The sequence below is a fragment of the Eublepharis macularius genome, chromosome 8, assembly GCF_028583425.1.
Source record: "Eublepharis macularius isolate TG4126 chromosome 8, MPM_Emac_v1.0, whole genome shotgun sequence".
In the NCBI taxonomy this organism is placed as follows: Eukaryota; Metazoa; Chordata; class Lepidosauria; order Squamata; family Eublepharidae; genus Eublepharis; species Eublepharis macularius.
Window position 1 is genome coordinate 70902468 of NC_072797.1, and position 26363 is coordinate 70928830.

General features: G+C 41.1%; 1 protein-coding gene across 1 annotated transcript in view; it reads left to right on the forward strand.

The window, feature by feature from the left end:
- Positions 1-14351, forward strand: part of LVRN (laeverin) — a 105385-nt gene extending 91034 nt beyond the window's left edge. The window contains exons 15-20 of the mRNA XM_054987546.1: positions 901-995; positions 2730-2837; positions 5504-5674; positions 6517-6657; positions 9114-9189; positions 14205-14351. Of these exons, the coding sequence (XP_054843521.1) occupies positions 901-995; positions 2730-2837; positions 5504-5674; positions 6517-6657; positions 9114-9189; positions 14205-14351 (738 nt within the window). The remainder of the gene's footprint in view (positions 1-900; positions 996-2729; positions 2838-5503; positions 5675-6516; positions 6658-9113; positions 9190-14204) is intronic.
- The last annotated feature ends 12012 nt before the right edge of the window (positions 14352-26363 follow it).

Sequence of the window (26363 nt, forward strand, 5' to 3'; positions counted from 1 at the left end):
ACAAGAACTGATTAATGAGCCATTCAGAAATGTGAGGGCCAATGTTCAGGAATTCATTACTTACACGGAATTCAAAAGGCTAACTTGGTAAACATTTTTTTAGAAGTAATATTTAGTTTGGCCTTAATTCTTGTGTGGAATGTTCTAAGCCATTTCCTAATGACAGAAGAAGAGTAACTCTTTGACAGTGCTAATGGCCTTTAGTTTGGAAAGGACTTCCTTCCACTAGTTTGTGTATTGATAGTAGGCTTAGGTTTATTCTGACTGTAGATGAATTACATATATTGTGTTAGGTGATTGTCAAGGCACAGAGGACTTACAGAGTTTGTTCTTGTATCCAATACAATATTGGCAGTTTTGAAAGTCAAAAAGATTCAATACTTACAGAATGGAACCACAGTGCACTGCCACCATGTGGTATTTCATTGGGCAGCAATGTCTTCTTAGTTTTCACATTAACCCACCCCCCCTAACCCACGATATAATTTGGGTATAATTCTGGTAATGTCACATAGTGGTACCATGGAACAAGCAGTAATTAAAAAGCCCCAAAGACATAGTATCATAATTAAAAAGCAAAACTGAATTTATTATAAAAGATTCCAGAGTTTATATGGTATTTAAACATAATTTTTTTTTAAAAAACCTTCAAAAATTGCAAAAGCTGTGAAATAGTAAAGATGGATAGATGGTTATATTCAAGGTTTCATGCCTACAGTTTTCCAGAGACTATCATTGTTAATTTGTGTTAAGTACCAAATCAGACTGCCCATCAGAGGAAAAATAAGATTTTGAATAAGGAAATCATTTTATTGGAATTAAAAAGATTTTTGTGCTTTAGAGAAAACAGCAAATTAAATGTTTAAAAATTCAAGTAATTTTCTCTTTTATTCTCCAAAGAAATTCTTCTTAACACGAATTTCTCCAATATATCATCATTATGCAAACCTCCTTCGTCAGAGTTTTGAAGTGTTTGCTGTTGACTATTACACCAAGTAAGTAAGCAGCATTTGTTTAAGCTGAATATTGGTGAGAAAAGTGTATTTATTTATTACATTTGAAGGAACTCAGGGAGGTATATATGAACATTACTCCTTTTTATCCTCTTATCCTAATGAGTTATTTTAGGCTGAGACATTATGATTGGTCTAAAATCATGTAGTAAGCTTCATGTTGAATGAGGATTTGAACCCACATTTTCCCAGTCTAGGTCTGACATTGTTTATTATACTTGCTCTCTAGTTCATTGTGCCTGAAATTTTAAAAGAAAAATTAATGGGAAAGCAGAAAAAAGGCAGGAGATTTAATAATTGTGAAAAGTGCCAAACAGATCAGCGCTATGAGTGAAATTACGAGGTTTGAGTGGAGTGGGAACCCTGCAATAGTGTTAAACACTGTTTTCACTACATTGCTATTGTTTTGTCACATGCTGAAACCTAACAGCAATAGCTACTGATACTGGTGTCAGTTAGAGGCAGGCACGAACCGAAATACGAACCGAAGTTTGTCACAAACTGGGCCAGTTTGTGGTTTGTGAAACAGCGGTTTTTGGGAGCTCATTTCTCATGAACCGGTTAGAATTTTAGCCTGGTTTGTTTGGTTCATAGCCTTGTGCCAATCAATCTGTTTCCTAGGCAATGAGGGGATGGGCTCTCTGCAGACCTTCTGCTGACCCAGAAGTGACATTTTCATGAACGGAACAAACCGGTTCGCGAACTGGGCCAAGTTTGTGGTTTGTGAAATGCGACGAATCACAAACCGCACAGTTTGGAATTTTCCTGGTTCATGCCCATCTCTAGTGTCAGTTTTTCTGTGTCATTAATGTAGTGCTAAAAATGAGGAACACATAAGGACTGTCATTACATTATGAGGCATAGGGCTTCAATAATGGTGTTGGGGTTTCTAGCAGTTCCAGAATAGCAGCTGAGATTTCAGTTGGAATTCTGGGTTTTTAGGGGAGTTTTTTTTTACTTGCTATGATTGCAAACGCAATAATAGTTTCCCCAGTTTGGAGGCCTTTTCCTCTCATTTTTTATTTATTTAGTGTTCACATTTTTCTGCAAACCTGATAATTGCCCAAGGTTTGTAGAAACCTCTTCCTGAGCCTTGGAGGCCTCGATTTGGAGACGAATGGTTGGGAGCCTACCCATGGGAACTAGATAAATGTTGCTCTGAGAAACCCATTGACAAAGGCACATAGTCATAAACTAGGAGTGGGCAACCCCTGGTACACGTGCTGAACATTGACACAGCAGACCATTTTACTCAGCATTCAGGATCAGTTCTGTGCCCAAGGGACTGTGGCAAATCCCTTAGGTGCTGGCAGCCCATCTGGGATTCAGCTTTCTCCCAGTACAATCCTTGTCTCCCTCTGACTTTGTTTTCTGACACACTCTATCTGCACTGGTAGATGTTTATGGTGTTTGGCACTTGGACAAGAATGGTTGCTTTTACCTGTCATAGATAGCAGATTGGGAACCTATAAAAACACAGACTCATAGCTTTGAAAATCAAAAGGCCATCTAGTATAGCCACATGCTGAAAGCAGGGCCATACACCATCTGCCCTGTCATGCTTCCCAAACAGATTATGAAGTTATGCATGCCCTAAAAAGCCTGTTGATGAATTCAGCTGGTGTGTATGCACTGAATGTTTGTTGAAATGCAAAATGTTTTATGTATTTCTTTTTGTGTACTTATATTTATTTTCATTTTGGTTTTTGTTCCAAGAGTCGCTATAGAAAGCATCCTTAGAATAGCATGTTCGCTTGGTTTCCGTGACTGTTTAGAACTAGCTTCTGAAATCTTCACCAAGTGGATGGACAACCCCAAGTATGAGTAAATAAATCTATATGCGTACTTTGTATACATGGCTAATGATTTATTTATTTTATTTAGAAACCTGCTCAAAGTGGCATAATAAAATCATTAAAACATTAAAAGTTGTTAATTAAAACCCAGCAATAAAAACCAAGACAGAGCATAAAAGCAATAAACCTCTCTAGTTTAAAGTAAAATTAACAGTTGTCAAACTAAAAGCACACTATAAAAATGGTGTTAAAATATCAACCCCTTAATTAAAAACCTAAGTACCCTGCTGAAACCAGAGTAGCGTCAGCACCAGGTAAGCCTAATGGGGGAAGACATTCCATAGGCAAGAAGCCACTTGTGAATTAGCCCTGTTTCTGTTTTCAACCTCCTTAAAAAAGGAGGTTGCTTCTTATCAGACATAAAACTAATAATATAAAACTAATAATATATATCAGAACATGTATTGTCGAAGGCTTTCACGGCCGGAGAACGATGGTTGTTGTGGGTTTTCCGGGCTGTATTGCCGTGGTCTTGGGATTGTAGTTCCTGACGTAAAAGAACATGAAAGACACTGCAGACTTGGACAACCTGAAAAATCAGCAGTGGCGGAACATAGCCTAACTCAAACAGGGCACAGTATCTTATTCCAGGACACCAAAATACTGGACAACACTTCCAACTACTTTGTCAGACTGCACAGGGAAGCCATTGAAATTCACAAGCATAAGCAAAACTTCAACAGGAAAGAAGAAACCTTAAGAATGAACAGAGCATGGGCTCCAGTTCTGAAAAACACCAGGCCAACAAAACACTCTATACTCGACAATAGCCCTGCAGAGAAGATTAGCACATCAAGCCCCAATCCATATGCAAAAGAACCTCCTCAGGATACAGTGAAGCCTCCCGCCATTAGCATTCCACACCCTGGGAAACTCTTACAGGATGACTCAGCTCAACCCCACCCCTCCTGAGTAGATACAAATGACCTGCCAACATCTTTTCCACACTGTGACACTGAGAGATCTCTGTCTTTTGGTGCTACACCTCTGAAGATGCCAGCCACAGCTGCAGGCGAAACGTCAGGAACTACAATCCCAAGACCACAGCAATACAGCCCGGAAAACCCACAACAACCATATATCAGAACAACCTGTTAAAGGGTTGTGGGGCAGCAAAATGGAACTCAAAGCACAGAAAGGTGGAATAAGTTTTTATATGTTCAGTTTTTGTTTTGTTTGTTTCAGTTTGGAATGCTTCTGCAGAGAAAAAGGCAGACTTAGCTGCTAATTAGATACCTTCTTAGCCAGAGATGAGTCTTACCATTTTCAAATTTATAGAATTGGAGAGTGTTTAAGTAACACAGTGGAATATGTAACATAATTCTTGTGTAAGGCTGTCTCTTGGATTGACACATTAGGTTAACAAAGAAAGATAACAGCACGAAACGTTGGTAGAAAATATTATCCACCTGCCACCTGCAATGTAGGTCTGTGATTTGATAACCAAAAGCTTTGTCCTCTTGCTTCTCTTTATCTCTCCACTTCAAACCTACTTCCACATGGCCAAATGCAGTGGTTCATGTCAAAATAAGGATTTCATGCAGGAAGAAGATGTCTGTATGAGTCAGTATATCAAACTTTGCCCGTTTTCACACACTCTTTGACAGCCCACTCACCGAACTCTGGTGTGTTTTCTCACTCACTCCATATGTCTCCGATTTCAAAGCAGAAGCAGGCTGTTTGGCTTCCGTTACTTTGGCATCTTTTCAGGGGTGCAAGAAAGTATGGGAAATTGTCAGTTATCAGTTTGGTGTAGTGGTTAAGAGCGTGGGACTCTAATCTGGAGAGCCGGGTTTGAATCCCCACTCCTCCACGAAGCCAGCTGGGTGACCTTGGGTGAGTCACAGTTCTCTGGAGCTCTCTCAGCCCCACCCACCTCACAGGGTGATTGTTGTGGGGTAATAATAACACTTTGTAAACCGCTCTGAGTGGGCATTAAGTTGTCCTGAAGGGCGGTATATAAATCAAATGTTATTGTTATTATTATTATAAAAGGCGCTGAAAAAACAGAAGCCAAACAGCCTGCTTCCTCTTTGAAATTGGAGATGTATGGAATGAGTCAGAAAACACACCAGAGTTCGGTGAGTGGGCTGTCTCTTTGTGTGGAAACGGCTCTTATTTGGATGCCACTTGGAATGCAGGTCTGTGGTTTGACAATCAAAAGCTTTGCTTTGGTTTACAGCTGAGATACATTTATAAAGCATGCTAAGATAATCCATTTAATCATATTACCTAGAGAATCACAGAATATCACTTTGATGTTTGATTACTATAGTTTGTGACTATACTGCATGTCTATTTTCTGTAAAATTCCCATTTAGATAACATGGAAGTTCCATGTTAGATCTGTGGTGATTATATTGCTGTTGTGTTTCAGAATTATGCAGAATTTAATGCAGCACTCAAAAATAAGATTTTCTCATTATGTGCCAAAGTCCCAGCTATTGTGTATTTAATGAAAATGTTGATTTGGTATTTTTGCCATATTGCCATCTTAACATCACTTTTTTGAAATCAGTGAGACATGTAAACCAGTGTCCTTAAAACTGATATATTTTCTTTATGTAAATTGCTTTAATTCTGAAACAAAGTGTTGCATTTTCCTGATCCTTAATATCATGTTCTCTTTTACAGAATTCCTCCATGTATTAGCACAACCATTTGTTGCTATGGTATTCAAATGGGTGGTGACAAAGAATGGGACATCGCATGGAAAAAATACATCAGTAATGATTTTGAAATAAATGACAATTATGCAGTATTTCCTGCCCTGGCATGTACCCGTGAGCCATGGATACTTCAAAGGTACACGATACATCATTAACTTGTATTATCAGCTCATTCCATTTTTCTGGCTTTTTTGATCAGATTAAATTTATGCTTAGTGATTGAATAATGAATTGAGGACAGAGTGGACTGAAATGGCTAACACAACATGATGCAAGAGTAAAAAAAAAAAGATAACTATTGCTACATGAACTTTCCACTACCCTTGTCATACTTCTTTTTAAATTCATAGTCACCACAGAGACCTGCATCTGCAAGTTACTGATGGAAACTCAGTCCTAATGTACCATAGGGGCCCGATTTGAATTGGGACCATGGTGTGAAGAGGGAGATTTCTGCCTTCCCCGTGTGCTGTTTTCCCAACCTAAAATGGACCTGGGAGGGCATTATTTGACCCATCTGGGGCTGCATGTGCAAGTATTCATTGCATGTGCAGTGCCCCAATGAGGCTGTAATGCCTCCCATGTCATTTCAGCTTCAGAAAGTGGCTTGAGGCTGAAGTTACCTCCCGTAGACACTGTGGTGATCCAAATCATGGCATCTGGTGGATCGCAGTTGAGTTCCCACAGGAAACTTGCAGCTACTTTGTGGGTGCATAACCACATGCATTAGACATTTGAAAGGGTTCAAATAATAAAGTTGAGATTTTCAGAATTATGCAGAATTTAATGCAGCACTCAAAAATAAGATTTTCTCATTATGTGCCAAAGTCCCAGCTATGAAATGTATATTCCTGTAAATAATGGTTTTTATCTTCTTGTATTCTGAAATGTAGGATGATGAAAGGATAATTAACTCAGTAGCATTTTTAAAACTGTATTTTTCTATAAGTTTCATGTATTAAATGCTCTTCTCCACAGATATTTGCAATATACCCTCAATGATTCAATAATTTCTCCAGATCAGGTATCAGAAGTTATTGGTTCTGTGGCAGCAACTGAGGTTGGACATCGGATAGCATGGAATTTTTTAACAGAAAATTGGTTGGTTTTAAGTAAAAGGTATGGGAAACATTGAATTATCTGCACTTGCATTTTTAATCCCAATTCACAGAACAAAAGTAAATTATTAGCAGCTGTTTTACATTGTTATTGATTATCAATAGAAAAAAGACATAATTCAAACAGAAATGGTCATTGTTACCAGGAATGAGAAACAAGCAATATAATAGGGGGACCTGCAAGGACTCATGGGGGAAGAGCAATCCCATTTTCCATTTCTTCGCTGTCTATTCTCTCTTTCCTGCTCCCCTCTTTGCAGGTCTTGGCTACCTCCTGCCTGACCTGAAAGGAAATGGGGAGTTGGAGAAGCAATCCGGGGAGCCAAGTCTTCCCCTTCTTGCCTGTGCCTGGAGACTGCTGTGGTAGGAATTCTCTGCTGGGATCAGATCCCACCAGCCGAGTTCTGTTCTTGCTAGGGTAGCCCCTCACCAAAGGCTTGAGATGGAATAAAACCTGTCTGCTCTTTCCCAATTGCTGATCTAAGTATCTGGCTGAAAGTGATGCACACAGCACAGAAAAGTTCTTAGCCAAAGCTGGTAATTTTATTTTAAAAGAATAAGAGAGCGTAGTTGGGCAAGGCACCAGTCCTGGGCCTCAACCCACTGAACACTAGAGTGCTACAGAGACAGAATACAAGTTAGCATGCAAGGCACAACAATACTATGACACAACTACAAAAACCTTTCACCTGCATTCCAGAGCTCTTGGGACCCCCACTCCCGTTGCACAGCTGAGAGACTTAGCTAGTCTCTGCGTGTTGGCAAGTGAAGGGTACCAAGTGCCTGGTTCATCCCTCTTTTATAGGGAGATATCAAAGGCCTGCTTCATTAACATCCTAATCAATTACATTGTCTTTGTTCTTGAAGGACAGTTCCGTTGAGAGTATTTCATGTAAACATCCTTTACCTCTAAGATAGACTGCATCTTTGATATGCATTTGGCTACATTGTAAATTACAAAGGAATGTTCACACTTCATCAGCTATGGTTTTAGCATGTCCTGTTCTTCCCAGAGATAAGCTGTTTGCTGTTTGCCCCGGTCCTTATCACCTTGCTCTTTAGTGATTTATATGCCAAAGGACAGAGGACCCTTCAAAAGTCCCAAACAATTAACAACTTTTATGGCCTTATCTGTTCCCTGTCACAGAGGGTGAAATCTTCTCAGGAAATGCAACTTTATTCTGCAGAGAGAGAGGGCTTTTGGAAGATTTCTTTTTCCCAAACTATAGCTGGTTCTCTATTTCTAACGTGGGCCAAAAAGGCCTGGTTCCGACCCACTAACAAAATTCTGACGACAGCTGCCACCATGTTTTCACAGAACATCTAGGGTTGCTACAATTTTGGCCTCCCAGAATGTTTCCTGAGTGCCATCTGTGTGAGAGAGAGTGAGGGGAAGGAGGATAGAAAGAGAGAGATCTGTGCATGCACAGATAATTACGGTTAACTTGAGGGATGGATGTACTCCAAAATTATTATTTTTTAAAAAATTGGGCATTCCCATAGCTTTCATTCATAGGATCACCATAGGTTGGAGGTGACTTGATGGCACATAACAGACACACATACACACACAGGTTTGCTGCATCATATATTGGCTATTAGATGTAGTGATGGTTCCCAGTGATGCATTTTAAAATCTGTTTTTTTAGAACTAAAATATGTGTGATACAGGAAGTCTGTGACCATATCTGCCAGGTTTTCATTTTCAGTTAAAGCAGCTGCAGGACAATGGTTGTTGTGGGTTTTCCGGGCTGTATTGCCGTGGTCTTGGCATTGTAGTTCCTGACGTTTCGCCAGCAGCTGTGGCTGGCATCTTCAGAGGTGTAGCACCAAAAGATAGAGATCTCTCAGTGTCACAGTGTCTGTGACACTGAGAGATCTCTATCTTTTGGTGCTACACCTCTGAAGATGCCAGCCACAGCTGCTGGCGAAACGTCAGGAACTACAATGCCAAGACCACGGCAATACAGCCTGGAAAACGCACAACAACCATTGTTCTCCGGCCGTGAAAGCCTTCGACAATACATCAGCTGCAGGACCTTTGGTTTTGATTAGGACAGTGAAACTGAAAAAAGGGGATTTAAATATTTCACTCCTTGCTGTTTTCTTGGTCTTGATTGGTCCCTTAAGCTGCGTTGAGCCTATCAGAGAAAAAGATAAAGACACAATAGCTGTTTTTTTTAGCATGGTTTATAGTAGCTTGGAGTACATAGATTTGGGTTAGGAAAACAGAATATGAGAAAAGATGGATTTCTGTCTCTCCCCCACCCCCTGGCTTATTCCAAATAAAATTTGAGGTCTATGGGATACATTTACAGATCGCTGGTATCATCTCTTATTTTGGCACATAGTGTATTTATTAATATTTAATCTTTTTCTCTTGTCAATGAAGGCATTTAGAATCTTATCAAAACGTTTTCTCATACTTACAAATTCTCATAATACTTTCTGTTACAGGCATGGGAGTGAACCATTACTTAATTTCTTAGAAACTACACAGCATTTTATAACTACAGACTTGCAGATCCAAATGGTAAGTATGATAATAGATGTAGAATAATTAAACACCTTAGAACAGCTGCCCATAAACGTGAATAACTTGGGGGAAAGCTAAGTGTGAAATTAATTCTAATAGTTAACTGGATGTTGTTGTGCCCATCAGTAAGGCGCACACAGACAAAGTAAGGATTTTTACATACTCGACAACCTGTCCAAGTATGAAGAATTTAATTGCTAAATTTAAAAAAAACAATCAGATGAGAATAAAGCATTGTCATGTCACACCGATCTGAGGACAGTTAAGAATCAGTTAACATCTGGTCTTTTTGGATTTGAACTGCATGCTTGAGGTTGGGAATGCTGCTGCCCTATGTGGCAAGCCACAGAAGATGCTGAGTGACTGCTTTCCAGGGAGTTCTGTGTCTCAGGGAAGACTTCTCCCATGAACTCACTGGATTAGGAAGCAACTAAAAATCCTCAAAGAATCATGGATTTTCTGTTCAACAGTTATTCCTGCTGGCCCCTGTTTGTTCTTGTTGCTTTCAGACCTTGGCTTTTACCCTTTACTCCATTTGTGGCCCATAATTCCTAGTGCTACCCATGACCCTGGCACCTAAAAAAAAAAAAAAGGGTGTGTGTGGGGGGTAGTGAATTGTCCTGAACAAACCTTAATTGTTTATTGTATCCTGGAAGGGAAGGGAAGTTAGGGTCAGGCTGATCCATATTCCCAATCCCTAATTTCAGCAAGTCTAGGATGCTGTAAACCTTTAATATTTATTGATTTTGTTTATGGCATTTGTATTCCACTTTTCATCTTAATTCTGTTGTGCAGTAACACATTGGAACTGGGCATGCACAGGTCAGCCGCTTGAAAAGTTTCAGTTCTTTAAAGCTCCATTAGGGGCTGCTTCTCTCTGAGCATGTAGGAGCCCGTTTCCCCACTTAAATGGTCATGTACTCTGAGAGAGGAACAACCCCTTCTGTCAGTTGTCTCTTAGCCACTACAAGAAGAATTCTGTAGCTCAATGATAATTTCAGATTGTGAGTTCTCCCTATTCCAATCCTGCCTGTTTAGAATAATGTCCAAGAAGGCATTATTTAAAAAGTGTTCCTCGTGTGGGATGAAGATGACCCACACAGAAGGGCACAATCTCTGTCTCCTGTGGTTGGGGAAAGACCACAATGTTTTGGTCTGCAAACATGGTCAACAATTCACCTCTAAAGCCAGGAATGAAAGGGCCCAAACACTGAAAGCAGCACTGCAGAAACAAGCGCTCACTAGCTCCAAATCTCCACCTGCAAAGATACCAGCCACAAAGGAGGGTACATCCAGGGCCATATTGATAGCTTCTTCCCTGACATGAGATCCGAGCAAAAAACACCCTTCTATGAGACCTTCATCGGATCTGAAAACTGTTTTGGATTCACTTGCGAAGAAGGCCAAACATGCCAAGGAACATACAAGAGTGAATCTTTCTCAGAACCATTCCCTTGCTGCCAAAACTGTGTGTAAAGATGTCCTGCTAATTATACCCATAACCCCTTTGCCACATCTATCCCTATCATTCTCCATTGGATGCAGAGATGGAGACAGCCTTGCCATTGAGCCAAGGTCTGACCCTATTCATTGGCTCCAAGGTCTGACCCTATTCATCATTCCAAATCTGAACAGGCCTTCAAGGACACAACCATCTGCTCAGGCACTGTCTGGCCCAGAACTGAGGCCCCCTTCAGCATCAGATCTGAGGGCTTCATCACAGCACTTAACAGATCTGAGACAATCCCCCATAGGCTTGGGTACCACCAGATCCAAGAACAACGGATCTGAGCTCCCATCAATATGCTAATCCCCGACATGAGGCCCATCGTCATAATTGTTCCTACTATCTACCATTCCCTTGCCAATGGCCATTTTATACTAGAGCCGAAGCTCTCTCTTTCGAGTTAAGTGGGGGTGACTAATCCCCGATGGCTCGTCCATCAAGTCGTCTCAAGGTGACAGCGACATGACTTGGCCGGGCCAGATAACTTAGCAACCGGACCAAGGAGGTAATCATTACGAGATCCCTCTGTTGGGTGCAACCCAGTGAAAATATTTTTACAGGTGAATACCACAACCAGGGAACAAATGTGCGGTTGGGTAGGGAAAGGAGAGAACCAAGGAAAAAACAGTTAAAAGCCGACGTGAAAATGGACGCTCTATATCCGGTAAGGCACACCCAACAGGGTGGATCTCGAGACCAGTCCAAGTCATTCATTCTCCTCCTCCAGTTGCTACTGCAGGTGCAGAAACAATCCTTCCACCAACAAAGACTCCCTAGGCGAACAGATGGCAACCTCATCATGCTCCACCTAGGTCTTGTGCATGGCACACCTTTCAGCACTTCAGGCTTACATCACTCCCACTGATGCGTTCCCCGAACGATGGCTCTCACCCAGCAATTCGGTTCACCGCCTTCGGTGCGCCTCCAGAAGCTGCTACACAGTTCTCCCACTACTATGTGCAAGCAACCTTCGGCCTTCCACACCAACAACAATCCAAACCGGCACAATCTCACCGAGGTAGATTGTGCCACCATCCTGGTCAAAATCAGCTTGAGGGCTCCTCCCTCTCGGCATCATACGTAACAATCCGGTGGAGCGCCGGGGCAGAGCCGCGCCAGCGTGTCACGTCCATGGTTGGTCCAATCCGATCCGGGCTCCGGCGCCTGGATCCGGTCTTGCCAGCAGGGTAAGCCCAAGGAGTGGCCCCCTCGCCCCGACGCACGCGTTTCCGGTGTTACTGGGGGCATCGCTTGGGACATAATAACTGAGCAGAGAGCCTTCACACAGGTTCGGAGCATCCCCCAGACGTCTCCGGGAGCGAGCTCTCCATTTGACGGTTTGGCGTCACGTCGGGGGGGTGGAGGGCAGCCAGATCACACTTAGCCACTCACCAGCTCTCAACTGATGAGTGTTACCAGTGGGGCCACGAGGAGGCGGTGATCTACTAAAGGCTACCCCCCAGTAACCAGAGCGATAGATGTTAAGAGAGTCATAGTTACTCCCGCCACTAGCGGGAGCCACTAGCGACTTGCCACTAGCGACTAGCGACTTGCCTTCCAAATGCTCTCACACTTAAAAGCCACTTTCCTTGTGGCTGTCAGCCAGACTAGTCAGTGAATTGGCTGTCTTGAGGGCAGATTCCTCTTATAGAAAATTCCATGAACGAAAGGTATGACCTAGCCTGGAATTTCTCCCAAAGGTGTCATCCCAGTTTCATGTGGCCCAAGACATCGTGTTTTTCCCCATCCTGAAGCCAAGAAAGCACTATACGCACTGGATGTGAAAAGGGCATTATCCTTTTATTTATATAGAACACATTTGTTTACTCAGATCCACATCTCTTGATCTGTTCTGGTAGGTCAAATATGAGTAGATGTGCTATGTTTCAAACTGTGTCCAGATAGATTGCATTAGCCATCCTGTTGACATACCAGCATGCTGCAGTGTCCTGCCCTCTCTGCCCAAGGGCACAATCAGCAAGATCTCAAGCTTCATCTTCTGCCTTCCTCTGTGTTCTTCTCTGGGATGTTTGTAAGGCAGCCACATGGTCCTTTGTAGACACTTTTGTCAGACTCTATGCTGTGGACATCAGTTCCAGACAAGAGCCTGCAGTAGGAAAAGCAGGTATGCATTCATTGTTTACTTAAGCAGTCTATGTTTACGTAGTCCTCTCAAGCATTACTCAGGTATTGTTTCTTACAGTTCTTAAACACTAGCAATACAGTTCTTAGGGTCCAATTACAAATCTTGTTGCACTTACATTTTTTTCTGCATTCTTGTTAATAAAGTTCTATATTTTTTATGGAGAGATTCACCCTGTCTCTTTTGTGCATAGCTTGGTAATCTTCCAATGTGGGACTGCACTGAAGAATGAAGATGAACACAGGGTTGCACTTACCTGTAAACTTTGTTCACCACATTCTTCTGTGCAGGCACACATTCACTCCATCCTACTCCACTATGAACTCTCTGGTGTGAAGTATCCAGTGTGAGCTCGTGGCATCTCAGGAGAACTGAGGGAAAGGGTTGCTCCTCTCTCACAGCACATGACCATGTAGGCAAGAAAAATGGGCTCCTACGTACTCTGAAAGAAACAGACCCCCAATGGAGCTTTTAAAAAGCAAGAGAAATTTTTCTGAGTGGCTGGCTTGCACGTGAGCAGTCCTGATGTGTGCCTGCACAGAAGAACTTGATGCACAAAGGTCACAGGTAAGTGCAACTCTGTTTTCTCCCTGAAAAGACCTAAAGCAGCTCACAGACACATACCAAAATGCAAGTCAAATAACACAATTAAACAAAAATCCTGGGCAGGTGCTGTTGGACAAGGCTGCTTCATGCAGGCCTGAAGCTGCAAGTCACGGGCCAAGAGCCATTTGGCTCTTGCCTCTGGCACCACCCAGGCTTTAAGTACCTGCCAGGAGAGGAAGACAAACTTAGCACAGATGACACTCGGGATTGTCTCTGGTCCTGTCCAGGATTTAATACCCACAAGAGAAGGAAGCAAACAGGTCAGAACAGCTACTACTAGCACTAACAATTTTGAAACTAAAACGAATTGATCTCATAATCTGTAAGTGGAAGGTGCTGACGGGTGCATATATTTCCTGGTTTCCAACACAGCCATTTCTCGCTCTGGAAAAGATTCCTGGGGTTGTGAGACCCATGTGGAGTAATAGATACATGGGTTGGTGGGTGGTGAGGATGGGAAATAGCGCAAAATCACCCTTCCCGTGTCTTCTGTGAGTGCAAGCAGATTGCTGGATCCAACCCAGAGCCTGCAGGAGAGGGAGATTAACTGCAGTTGGTATGGAGAAAATTAATGTGAATATATGTCATCTGTTCTTGACTAGTTCCTCAATGTTGTTGTTCTGTGAAGAACAAGAATATAAGATTTGGAGGTGGCTAACAAGTATACAAGCTATTAATAGAAACCTGGGGAAAAAATGGGCCTTAACAGAAGTGATAATGCAGCTTTGAATAATTTACTGTATTTATCCATTTTAGGTCCAGGTGTTTCTTAACAATACACTTACAGAAGAAGAAAGAATAGCTCCTAATGACATACTGCTAGCAGCAAAATCTAAAAATAAAGAAAGAAAAAAAGTAATAACGGAAACGGTCAAATGGCTACAGAAAAATATGGATGGCTAATATTTGAAAACTCTTCTAGATGCATATCCCCCCCCCAGTATATGAGTTGTTGGATTCTAATACTTAAAAAGCAACACATTATTGTATAATTGTAAAAGCAGAAATGTCAGTTTGTGTTTTTAATGGAGGAGGCCTTGTGATATATGCAGCCTTCTAGTGCAAATCAGACTACTAGTTGCAAATGGAAGAATCAAATTGCCACCCAGGTCACTGACATGGAAAAAAAAATTACATCTTAGCAAGGCCCTGCTTTGTGAGCATGCTCTTTTGAGAGCTGGGCTGAAACAACAGCGAAAGGAACATCTTGACACTGTATCAGATCCACTTAATGAAACAAGCTCAAGTGGTGGAAATACAGGACCAGAAGGCAGAAGAAGCAAATGCACTGTAATCTATAGCTGATTTGCTGTGTGTAATCATGGAGCTAAATACTCATTTTTAAGAATTCCTCTTTTTTACCTATAAAATGGAGAGGATAGTGGCTTTTTCCTTCTGATATGAGCAAGCAGTGGTCTGTGGAAGTACAGTGCTTGTTATTTTATACTAAAGTATTCAATACCAGGTCTATTTAAATCACTTTGAAAAAAACTACAGATTACTAATGCTCTGTGTCTGTTGTTAGGCCTATTAAAATGTAGAGTGAGCATGCCATTAGTGTTAACAGCACGGACATTTGTTTATGAAATACTGATGTATTTACTTGCATATAAGACAGTGAAATTGCACTGTTAAAACCTCTGTATTTCAATTTAACACTTTGCTGGCAAACAACAACACTTGCAAGGGAGAAAAATACAAAGACTAAAACAAACCTAAAGGAACTAACAACAGAACACCACTGGATGTCACCTATAGTTCCCAGCTCAAACCCATCCAACGTATCATCAGTGATCTACAACCCATCCTGGAAAATGATGCCTCTCTCTCAGAAGCCCTGGGTGGAAAGACCTCTCCTTGCCTACAGACAGCCCCCCCCAACCTTAAACAACTTCTCACTTACAATCATGAATCGGCCAGCAGAGTCACCAGCACAGGTACCAGGCCCTGCAACAGACCCAGATGCCAGCTCTGCCCCTATATCTACCCAGGGAATACAATTACAGGACCCAATGGCATCAACTACACTGTCTCTGGCTCTTACAGCTGCTCATCCTCCAATCTGATACATGCCCTCATGTGCCAACAATGTCCTTCTGCTCTGTACATTGGACAAACCAGCCAACCTCTATGCAAAAGAATAAATGGACACAAATCTGACATTAGAAATGGCAACGTCCAGAAACCAGTGGGAGAACACTTCAATCTACCAGGACATTCCATCAAAGACTTAAAGGTCGCTGTAGTTCAACAGAAACTTTTCAAAAACAAAATCCAACGGGAAGCTGCTGAATTGGAATTCATATGCAAATTTGACTCTGTCAAGCTGGGACTGAATAGGGACTATGAATGGTTATCTCATTATCACAGGTAACTGATTTCCTTTACAGAGGCAGGGTCAGGGGGAGTCCAGTGGCACCTGGCGTGGGCTTTTGAGGACCACAGTTCTCTTTGTCAGATGCATCTGGCAGGGAAGACTGTGGTTATCGAAGGCTTGTGCTGCAGTGGAATTGGATAGTCTAGGGGTGCTGCTGAACTCTTTTTGATTTTGATTTTGCTACTACAGACTAACACGGCAAACTCCTTTGAACCTTTACACAAGCAAACTGATCCCCACACCAAGAGGAGCTGTCTGCATCTCCACATCAAAGGAGTTGTTTACATCCCCCCTCTCCTCCTCCCCCCTCCCCTCCCCTCTCCTCCTCTATATTTGACCAGTTTCCTTCTGCCCTCCATGCATCTGACGAAGAGAACGTGATTCTCGAAAGCTTATGCTACAATAAAATTGGTTAGTCTTAAAGGTGCTACTGGATTATGGTTGTTGTGGGTTTTCCGGGCTGTATTGCCGTGGTCTTGGCATTGTAGTTCCTGACGTTTCGCCAGCAGCTGTGGCTGGCATCTTCAGAGGTGTAGCACCAAAAGACAGAGATCTCTCAGTGTCAGACACTGAGAGATCTCTCTCTTTTGGTGCTACACCTCTGAAGATGCCAGCCACAGCTGCTGGCGAAACGTCAGGATCTACAATGCCAAGACCACGGCAATACAGCCCGGAAAACCATCCATCGTTCTCCGGCCGTGAAAGCCTTCGACAATACATCGTGCTACTGGACTCTTTTTTATTTTTGCTACTACAGATTAACACGGCTAACTCCTCTGGGTCTAAAACGGAATTGTAATGCGGTATTATAAAAATAGTTTGAAGTAAGCGAAATTCTATAGACGCCTGGCATATGAGGGAAACAAAGAGTCCCCTTTGTATCAAGTTCCCTTTCCATCACTGCTAAGGCATGAAGGGCAAGTTTTGGGCAGGAGATGTAATTATTAATTATCACACACAGGAACACATGAAGTTGCTTTATACTGAATCAGACCATTCGTCCATTGAGGTCAGTATTGTCTACTCAGACTGGCTGCGCCTCACCAGGGTCTCAAGCAAAGGTTTTTCACACCACGTGCCACCTAATACTTTCCGTGGGGGATTGAACCTGGGATCTTCTGCATACAAAGCAGATGTTGTACCACTGAGCCACAGCCCCTCCCCAATAACACAACAGGTAATGAGCTGTATTATGCTCCTTGGCTTCCTGAGGATGGCTATGCCAAGCTTATGCTATGCAGTCATTTTGTTACCTATTGCCCTTTAGTACAAGTTACAGCAAATTTGGGATACTTGGGATTTCAACCTCTTAATGGTTACTAGTCATTTTGGGGGAGGGGAGTGCTGAGCACCTTCACCCCAATTGAAATATATTGCTGAAGAATGTAAAATGTTGTGTTGGAAGCTTTTTGTGCAAAACCACTGCTTACCCTTATCTGAAGAAGTGAGCTATCTCACGAAAGCTCATACCTTACCACAAATTTTGTAAGTCTTATGGGTGCTACTAGACTTCTGTTCTTTTCTACTGCTACAGACAGAGTAACACGGCCACCCGTTTTGATCTACCTACTTCTATGTAACCACTTTCTTGTGTTCTTAATGAACAAGTGCTTTGTAATTCAAAATGCCAAAGTGTGTAAAATTTACAGAAGTCATTTGGGATAATAAAATATATTTCAAGTGCCTGGTGTTATGATTTTCTCTATGACACTCGTTATTAATGGTGGTGGTGTGTATTTAAAATAATTGTTTCTGAATAGATGGAAATTCAGGACAACCTTTACACGGTCAGTTTCAAACAAAGTACCTCTGCTGTCTTTGTAAGATTCTTCTTTTATATACAAATATAAAAGATGAAATTTTGAGTGACTACATTAGGAAGCACACTGGCAACACTGGTTCTTAAATAACATAAAGAAAAAAATGAATGCCAGGCTCCTCTGTTTTGTGCTTTCAGTGAAATATTGAAAATATTACTTGTGCAAGGGAAATGAGTTCAGACAATTTGAAAAATTGTGGGCTGGTAATATAACAACAACAACAACAACAACAACTGTGGTTTGGGAACCAGTACTGTGTTTGTATACCGCTCTTCTAGACAAATTAGTGCCTCACCCAGAGTGGTGAACAAGTTAGTGCTATTATCAGGGCTTTTTTTTTTGAGCTGGAATGCCTCGGAATGGTGTTCCGGCACCTCTTTAAAAAAAATTATTTTTTTTTAAATGGCCTGTTTTGGTCATTTTGAGCTCGTTTGTGCCCAGATCAGACCCTAAACAGCCTGGATCTGGCCACTGTCAGGGGAGGGAGTGTTCCCCTGCATGGCAGCGGCCAGTTCCAGACCGACTTGGGCCTGATCAGGGCCATTTCCAGCCCCTTTTGGCCAAGAATGGGCCAGAAATGGCCAGGATTGGGCCTGAAACAACCAGGATCGGGCTGCTGCCTGGCGGGGGAGCGCTCTCCCATGTGGCAGCAGTCCGTTCCACTCCCCCTCCCCTCCTTTCCCTTCTTCCCCGCTCCCCTCTTTTTTTTAAATTTAAGTCCAGCGCAGGATTGATGAATCTCTGGTTTGAAAGCATGCAGGGGGAAGTTCCTTTTTTATTCTTTTTGCTTTGGCATGGGTGGGAATATTGTATAGAGGGCTAAATATCTGGGTGTCAAAAATAAAGATTTTAATACTGATTTTTAGAGAGGTGCGAATGGCCACATACAAGCCAATTCCATGCCTTGCAGCTTGACTTTAGAAAAAGTGAGGAGTTATGCCCCTACTGCAGAAGGGGGCTCTGCTTTCTTACCAGGTTTTCACATGATTGCAGCAGGAAGCACACTGGCAGTACTGGTTCCTAAACCACATCAGTTGAATATACAAATGCCTGGCTGATGTTTTCCCCCCCACCAAAATATCAAAAGGAGAAAATTTGTAAGAGAAGACATTCCAAGTTTCAGATACATAGCAACTTTTGCTTCTCCAGTGTATGTTCAGAAAGCACAAGAGAACAATAACAAAATTATGTCTGAACTTTGAAAATGCAACTCTTGTAAGTGTCTGCTTTAAAATAATACATTTAAAAACCAATACTTCAACATTCATATTAAAAGTTGTTTATTATATAACAATAGGATAGTAATCACAAAAAGTTTAGAAAGCTACAGTCTTAAAGTGTCAGTTTTTCTATTATTATAAAATGTCCTTATGCAGTCTGTAGACTGTCTCATTAAGGTGTGTCTCAGGTGCACAAACATCATTAATTGGGCATAATCCCATGGCCCGTTGTATCCAATTACTTTTGTGAACAACAAACAAGCAGCATCACTGTTAAGATACAATCTGAAAGTTTACAGACCATTATGTAATCTTACTGTCCATCGTAACTGTGCTGAATGAATGTTCAAGTGAAGTGCAACTTTGCTGTCAAAACGTTTTCTGTGTAGTACTTATATCAGGTAAGTTATACATTACAACCTCTAATTAAAATAATCAGTAGAATATTGTACCTAGGTACGTGACCATTTATAGCACGTCGAGATTTCTGCTGTTATTTTAGGGGAGAAATCATATTCCATCCACTTTGGAAAAGAATTGGTATGAATGTGTGGCTTTCTCATTTAGATTATAAACCTGCAGAATTTGTGCAATTGACACTGATGGGGCAATTGAGCATATAGTCATTGGTTCCCTTTGTTATAGGAAAGGGAATGAATTATCAATGGACAACAAATCCTTGGGACAGACTAATAATTTGTTTCAGTTATTTAAATCTTCAAACCCCAATTTTTAAAATAAAATTAACCAAAAGCTATAGATACGAAATCTGTGAGAAAGTAAACCAAATTTGCAGTACAATGTTATTTCATCCTGCTAGTGTAGAGATTATAGTGAAAAGTGTTTCGGAGATTTTAGTTTTCATGTCAAAGAAAATATGTAATCAACTTTATGAACCATGTCTTGTGAATCTGCTTGGTACGTAATTAAAAATGCCAAAACTAATGATATATTTCTAACACAGTAGCAAAACAGGACAGTAAAAATATGCCACTAGTCAAAGGAAATTGTTCGGGACTGAGAATCTTATAAATGGGGAATGCTGAATTTTATGATCTTTGTGAGACTTTCCAAAACATTTATTGGAACAGTTACTTTGAGCAGTTACCTTCTCATCAGCAGCCTTCTCCGAGGTTATTTATTATCTGTACAACAGACTGAAACTGGATTGTATGTTGTGTGTTAAGCAGATAAAAGAGATGGGAAGATTCATTTATCTGATATTGCCTTAAACCAGTTCTTCAGGGAACATTGTTTTGATGCTCAGTCTTTGGTTTCAGTCTTTTGGGAATAGGATGACTGGTGATGTCACCTCTCTGCAACCAGAATAAATGCAAAGCAGCACTGTAATTTTAAAATGGTACTTACTGATAATTTTCTTTAATGTGTCCAATTTCAGTTAACATAATATAAAAAGCATGTATCACTAGCAAACCAGGATCTTAAGAATGGCAAGGAGGGACAAGTGAAAGAATGAAGTACTAATCTCTTATGTAGAAAATAGTAACAAGTGTTGCAAACACCTGCAGAAGGATCATAGAGTTTTTCTCTGCTTGTTCCATTGTGACACGCCCCCCACCCGAGTTTATTTATTCAGCATATAATTCACCTCTTTAAATATCTGCTACAGGAAAACGGGAAAAAACATTGAGAAATATTGCAATGAAGTAAAACAAAAAACGAATAAAGCAGTTTAGAACAATTCATTAAAACCAACTCCCCGCAGTAAAACAAAAATATTTTGAGTTCATGATTTACAACTGATAATTAGTTTAGCATAAGTAGTGAATGGTCTCTGCATTTTTCTTGATTACACATTACATAATTACATTTCACTCTGTACTTTCTTTCTAACCAGGGTTCTTGATGCTGCTGATGGTTTGTTTTCATATTTCCTACACAAAAGTTGTGCCTGTAAGAATCCAGTTGTTTAGTCTGAAGAGAATTTTAATCTATGAAAGATTATACTAGAATAAATTTTTGTGAGTGATTAAGATGCCACAAAATTATATTTATAAGGTTATGGGCCATTGTATTTTCCTCAGATCTCATGAAACTACTGAGGGAAACAATCCTGAGAAAGAAGTAAGTCTCGTGTTGTTGAATGGGGCTTTCTCCCAGGAAAATTTCCGTAGCATTGCAGCCTAAATCTTTGAATTTATAAACGCAGTCTTCATTTACAAGTGAACTGCCAGCAGAGCTCTGGGACTGACAGTTATCCTTGTGTTTGTGCACCTTTTATTTTCTCTATTTGTAGTCTGCCTTTTTCACTTCACTCAAAGATGATTGCACAGTATAAGACGACACAATCAATATGATCAGACATCGAACAATACTAGGACTAGGATGAGAGAAATCTGAATAAGCGCAGCATATTGGACAGGACAGTGCAAATGCAATGCAGAAAATGGTATTGCATCGCTAGAAAATAATGCAGTGACAACAGTAGTATGTGGAGCAAACCATCCTGTATGCAGTGGTATAGTCTATAACCCCTCTCCTTTTACTAAGCACCTTCCTGAACCATCATGTTACAGTACAGCCCTATTACATTTACAAAAAAGCCCTCCTGAACAACTCAGAGCTAAGCTACAAGTAACAAATGATAAAGTGGAGAGCAAGTGAATGGCAAGTGAACAGGGAGGAATACACCTGAGTCTGTTCACTTGCCAGGCAAGTGTAATTCGTCACTTGTAGCTTGGCTCTAAGTTTTACGGAGTTTGTAGAATGACAGAAGCGTGGAAGCCTGGGGAGGGACCTCAGTGGAGTACAGGATAACTGAGGACAAAACCAGAAAAGCAGAGAACAATGGAGGCCACATTCAGCTTCTTGGGGAAAGGGAAGGATAAAAAATGTCTTATCTATCTGTATCAAGCTTCTTCCTTTAAGGATGTTGGTGCCTAATAAGCTGGTACCAGCCCCTACCGGTAATAAAAGTATGTCCCCATTTACTGCTTTGAGGCACCCGCTAGAGACAGTAATTTAAGTCACTTCCACCAATGGAAAAAACTAAGCAATTTACTCACCTTCTGAAGTTACAAAGGAGCTAAAACCAGCTACATTCAATGAACACCGGAATGGAAATGAATAGGGAACCAATGTACCTTCTCTTGCAGTTCCATTTTTATTTGTGAAGACCACTTTTAGACTACAACCGCTAAGGCTGTGGCTTCCAGGGCTACAGCAGCTATTCAGATTTTCTCTCTCCTATATCACACTCTCTTACACATATGCATCTATTACCACCTCCACGCTTAACTTTTTGCAGTTTCAACACCAAATCAGGGTAGGGTGGGGTGTACAATAAGGCGACGCTGGAGCAATTTCTGAATCAAAAGATTTATTTCCCTTAAAGGGCTAGTTACACCTTTCGTACATTGTTGGAAATTCTTACCTTTCTAGGACCCTTGTGGAAGATGTTGTTTTGATCTGAACTTCAGATAATTTTGCAAATACAGAAATCGCGCTGTTTTGCTCTGCTGTCTTCTGGAGAGGGTGGGTTTAGTTCTTTATCTTGAGAATTGATAAGGAGATATTGACGTTTGTTAAGGGAAGAGGGTGTTAAAGGATATATCTAGAGAAAACCGCTGTGTACATTTCTACTCAAACCCATCCGGGAGGCTGAATGGTGATTCCAAAATACAAAGTTTTTTTTAAAAAATCCGGACAATGATTTCCTCCAAACCTGAAGGGGGTGCTGTTAAGCACAGAGCAGCATGCTATTTTCTTGCAGCTCTCCACAATGACCTTTGGGCAGGAAACAAAGTGAAGGGAAGGAAGGGAGGCAACCCTCTAAGACATTAATGCAAAGTTCTCCAAGGGAGGAAAAGGTTAAAGTCTGTTGGCTTAAGTTTGTAGTGAATCTCAAAGGAGCTGTGTAAGATCAGCACCTGTGAGGTTACTTTTGAATTCTTGAAGAACTTTCATTATGCTCAATAGAAAAGCTCTCTTGTACAGAGATTTTGAACAGTGCACAAAGCAGGCTGGGAAAGAGACAGAGGCTGCAATACTAAACAACAAAAACCACTTTCCTGGGACTAAGCCCCATTGAATAAAAAGAGACTTACTTTTAAGTAGACCTGATTAGACTTGCAAACTAAAACTGTTGGTCAGATGGTCATGCTGTGTCTCAGTGACTTAACACCAAATACATTTTCCTGTAGAGTTACCAGCTCCAAGTTGGGAAATTCCTGGAGATCTGAGGAGTGAAACCTGGAGAAACGTGGAGAAAGTGGGGTTTGGGGAGGGAAAGGACCTTGGCATGGCATAATTACATAGAGTCCACCCCCCAAAATAGCCATTTTCTCCAGGTAAACTGATCTCTGTGGCCTGGAGTTGTAATTCCAGGAGATCTCCAGCCACAACCTGGAGGCTGGCAACCTTATTTTCCTGACATATTGCAATGTCACATAACACACTAATTCCAGTAGAGGGCTATGCTGTCATCTTTTCTGGTTGTACTTAAGGTTGTCTATAGGATTGCCAACTCCCCTGGAGAAAAATGTCTTGACCTTTAACAGAGGTTTAGTGTCTGGAAATGGGCATGGGCATTCACTTCCATGCCATTGTTAGCCCTAAAGGGCCCCACCCACTTCTGGCCCATTTAAGGAGAAGACAGGCAGAGTAGAAGGAGTACATTAAGTCTTTATTGCGATAAAGGGAGGACCAGGTTCTTAACACAAAGAAAGTTACCTCAGGTTCCTCGCAGAAAACAAAGCTGCTGCTCCTTTTATACTGAAGGCAGCCTATTCCATATATGGTAATCCAAGCTAATTGGCCTATTTCAGTGCTGCAGTATGAAGTTCAAGGCACAAGTGTGTCTAAAGAGTTAAACAAGTTAAGTTGATCACATGTCCTCTGGCTCTGCCTGTGATCAATCAGTATACTCCTGTAGGAGCACTAGGCCAGACTAGGCCCAATGTCACGTATGTGCCATCACCATGGAAGTGAATGCCATCACCTGATAAAAAACACCCCTTAAGGCTCTGATAAGGAGACAGGGCCCTGACATGGACAGTCCATGTAAGCTCCATTTCATCAGATCTCAGAAGCTAAATGAGATCTTGGTTGGTAATTAGTGGGAGACTTCCAAAAAAGACCAGCGTTACGAAGGGAGGCAATGGCAAACCACCTTTGTTAGTTTCTTGCCTTGAAAACCCCATCAGGGGTTACCATAAGTCAGCTGTGACTTCATAGCAATTTCCATCCTCAAGGATACAGGTCATCCCCCCCCCCCCCCCGCCATTGTCAACTATAATAAAAATATTTGATTTATATACCGCCCTTCAGGACAACTTAACACCCACTCAGAGTAGTTTACAAAGTGTGTTATTCTCCCCACAACAATCATCCTGTGAAGTGGATGGGGTTGAGAGAGCTTTGGAAGAGCTGTGTGTCTGAACTGGCAACCCTAGAGTACTTCAGTTCGTTTTGTTAGCATCATCACCGGAGTAGAGATTGTGCTTGTAACATGGTGTGCAGATGTGAAAGGGACCAATTGGCTGATAGTGATGACATTCTTTGTGACAAGATGCAGTGTCCTTTCTCCACTTCTTAATCATGTTCCTCTTTTACATGCATGAAGTGGCATAACAAATTAGAATGCAACCAATAACAAAGCTGTGAAGTCATATTTGAGTTATGATGACCCCTGGTGGGGTTTTTATGTCAAGGGATTAACAGAAGTGATTTGCCATTGCCTGCCTCTACAACCCTTATCTTTGCTGGAGGTCTCCCATTCAATTACTAACCAAGACCAACCCTGTTAACTTCTGAGATTTGACACGATCAGGCTTGCCTTGACCATCCAGCCACAATAATAAGTACACCGTCACAAAAACATCAACCTTCAAAGAGCATAAGGTTCAGTTGCCATTCAGGGAGCTTAGCGATGCACAATAAGCAAAGACTAAAAAGATTATCACTCCAGCACCAATGAAAATACTGAATCCAAATTTTGTTGCCAGAAGCCCACAGAAAAAGGTGTAGATCTTGAGGAAGCAGAGTATGTCAAGTGGCAGAATGATCTAAATTGACAGGCATGTCTATATATTAATGTTTGCACAGCTTTCAAATGTTCGGCTTAAATAATCTCTTAAAAGCATATTTCAGATATATAATTCATCTCTCCTACATCTGTTATCTTTTAAAGTGGCGTAACTCTGTATAGGATTACACTGTTAATAGATTAGTTAATACATCCTCTCCCCAGCAATACTCTGCTATTATAACAAAAAGAAAACTGTTGATCTCTCTCTTTTAATTTGAAGGCTTTACCCTCTTCATATCCAGCACTGGAAAATATAACTCTGTACTTGCTGTAAAAAGAAAAGACTAAGCGTTTTCACCCTTGTCTCCATTATGTTTATATGGATCTCTGCAACTAGAAGGATTACACGTAGCATTGGGTTTGAATCACTCCTCATTTTAAAAATATCATCTGAATAAACTCACTGCAGGGATCCTATCAAGTAAACAATATTCATGTTTCCTTAAGTGTTACTAAAATGAAACAAAGATGTAAAACTTATGTGAACGTATTTCCATTTGTCCTAGTTTGAGAATAAGCAGGCCAAAGTAAAAGGGAGGCTGCATTTTGATCTCCCATGTCTTGAGGTTGTACCAGTAAATGTTACCCAAATTGATGGTTTCCTTAGGAGTTGAGGGAATTAGCATGCAAGGGGAAGCAGCAAGAGGGGATAACTGGGACAATGTATACGGGGATTGTTCCTCTAAAGAACTCTTTAATAAACAGGCAGATGTTCAACCCAAAGAATTTTTATTTATAAAATAATAAAAATCAATTGCACCACAATACACACAGCACACACTCAGAGCTAACTAGAAGAAAGGGAGGAAAATGGGAGGACTGTTGTGATAAGGCTAGCCTGAGTCATGAGGAAACCTCTTTTGATAACTTTTCATTTTAACTGCTATTGATTGATTATAAGACATTGTTAGGAATATGCTGAGTAGATTTTTTACTTTAGATTAATAACACCTTAGAGGTTAAACTGATGCTCATTAGCATTCCATGCCTCCTAGAGCATGCTCAGGTCCTCATTTTGAGTTTGTCTTCTTTTTCTAATTTACAAACTAGGATTTTTCTTTATACCCAGGATGCTCCTCTACCTTGTTTGTGAGTGACCTCCTTGTGATAGCAAGTTTCATTGTTGTGCCTATTAGAATGAACCAATTTGAGACCTATTAGAAATTGCAAGGGTGAGGGGCATAAATAATTAAGAAATTCCACTGTCCAACACAAATCTGTCCCTTCAGAAAAGGGCCAGAAAGCCTCAGAACAATTGTTAACAGCCATTTATCAGCTCTACTTACATTTGGAAAAGGTGCCTCTCTGGTTAGTGGAGCCAAGCCCAGTTCTCAGTGAGCTTCGGTAAATGTGAGCTGGGATGTATGTATCAATTCAAGTTAATAGCCAGATAGCTGAAGGCTCATAAAGGTGATTTACTGGGTAGTGAGCATATACTCCGTAGCTGGG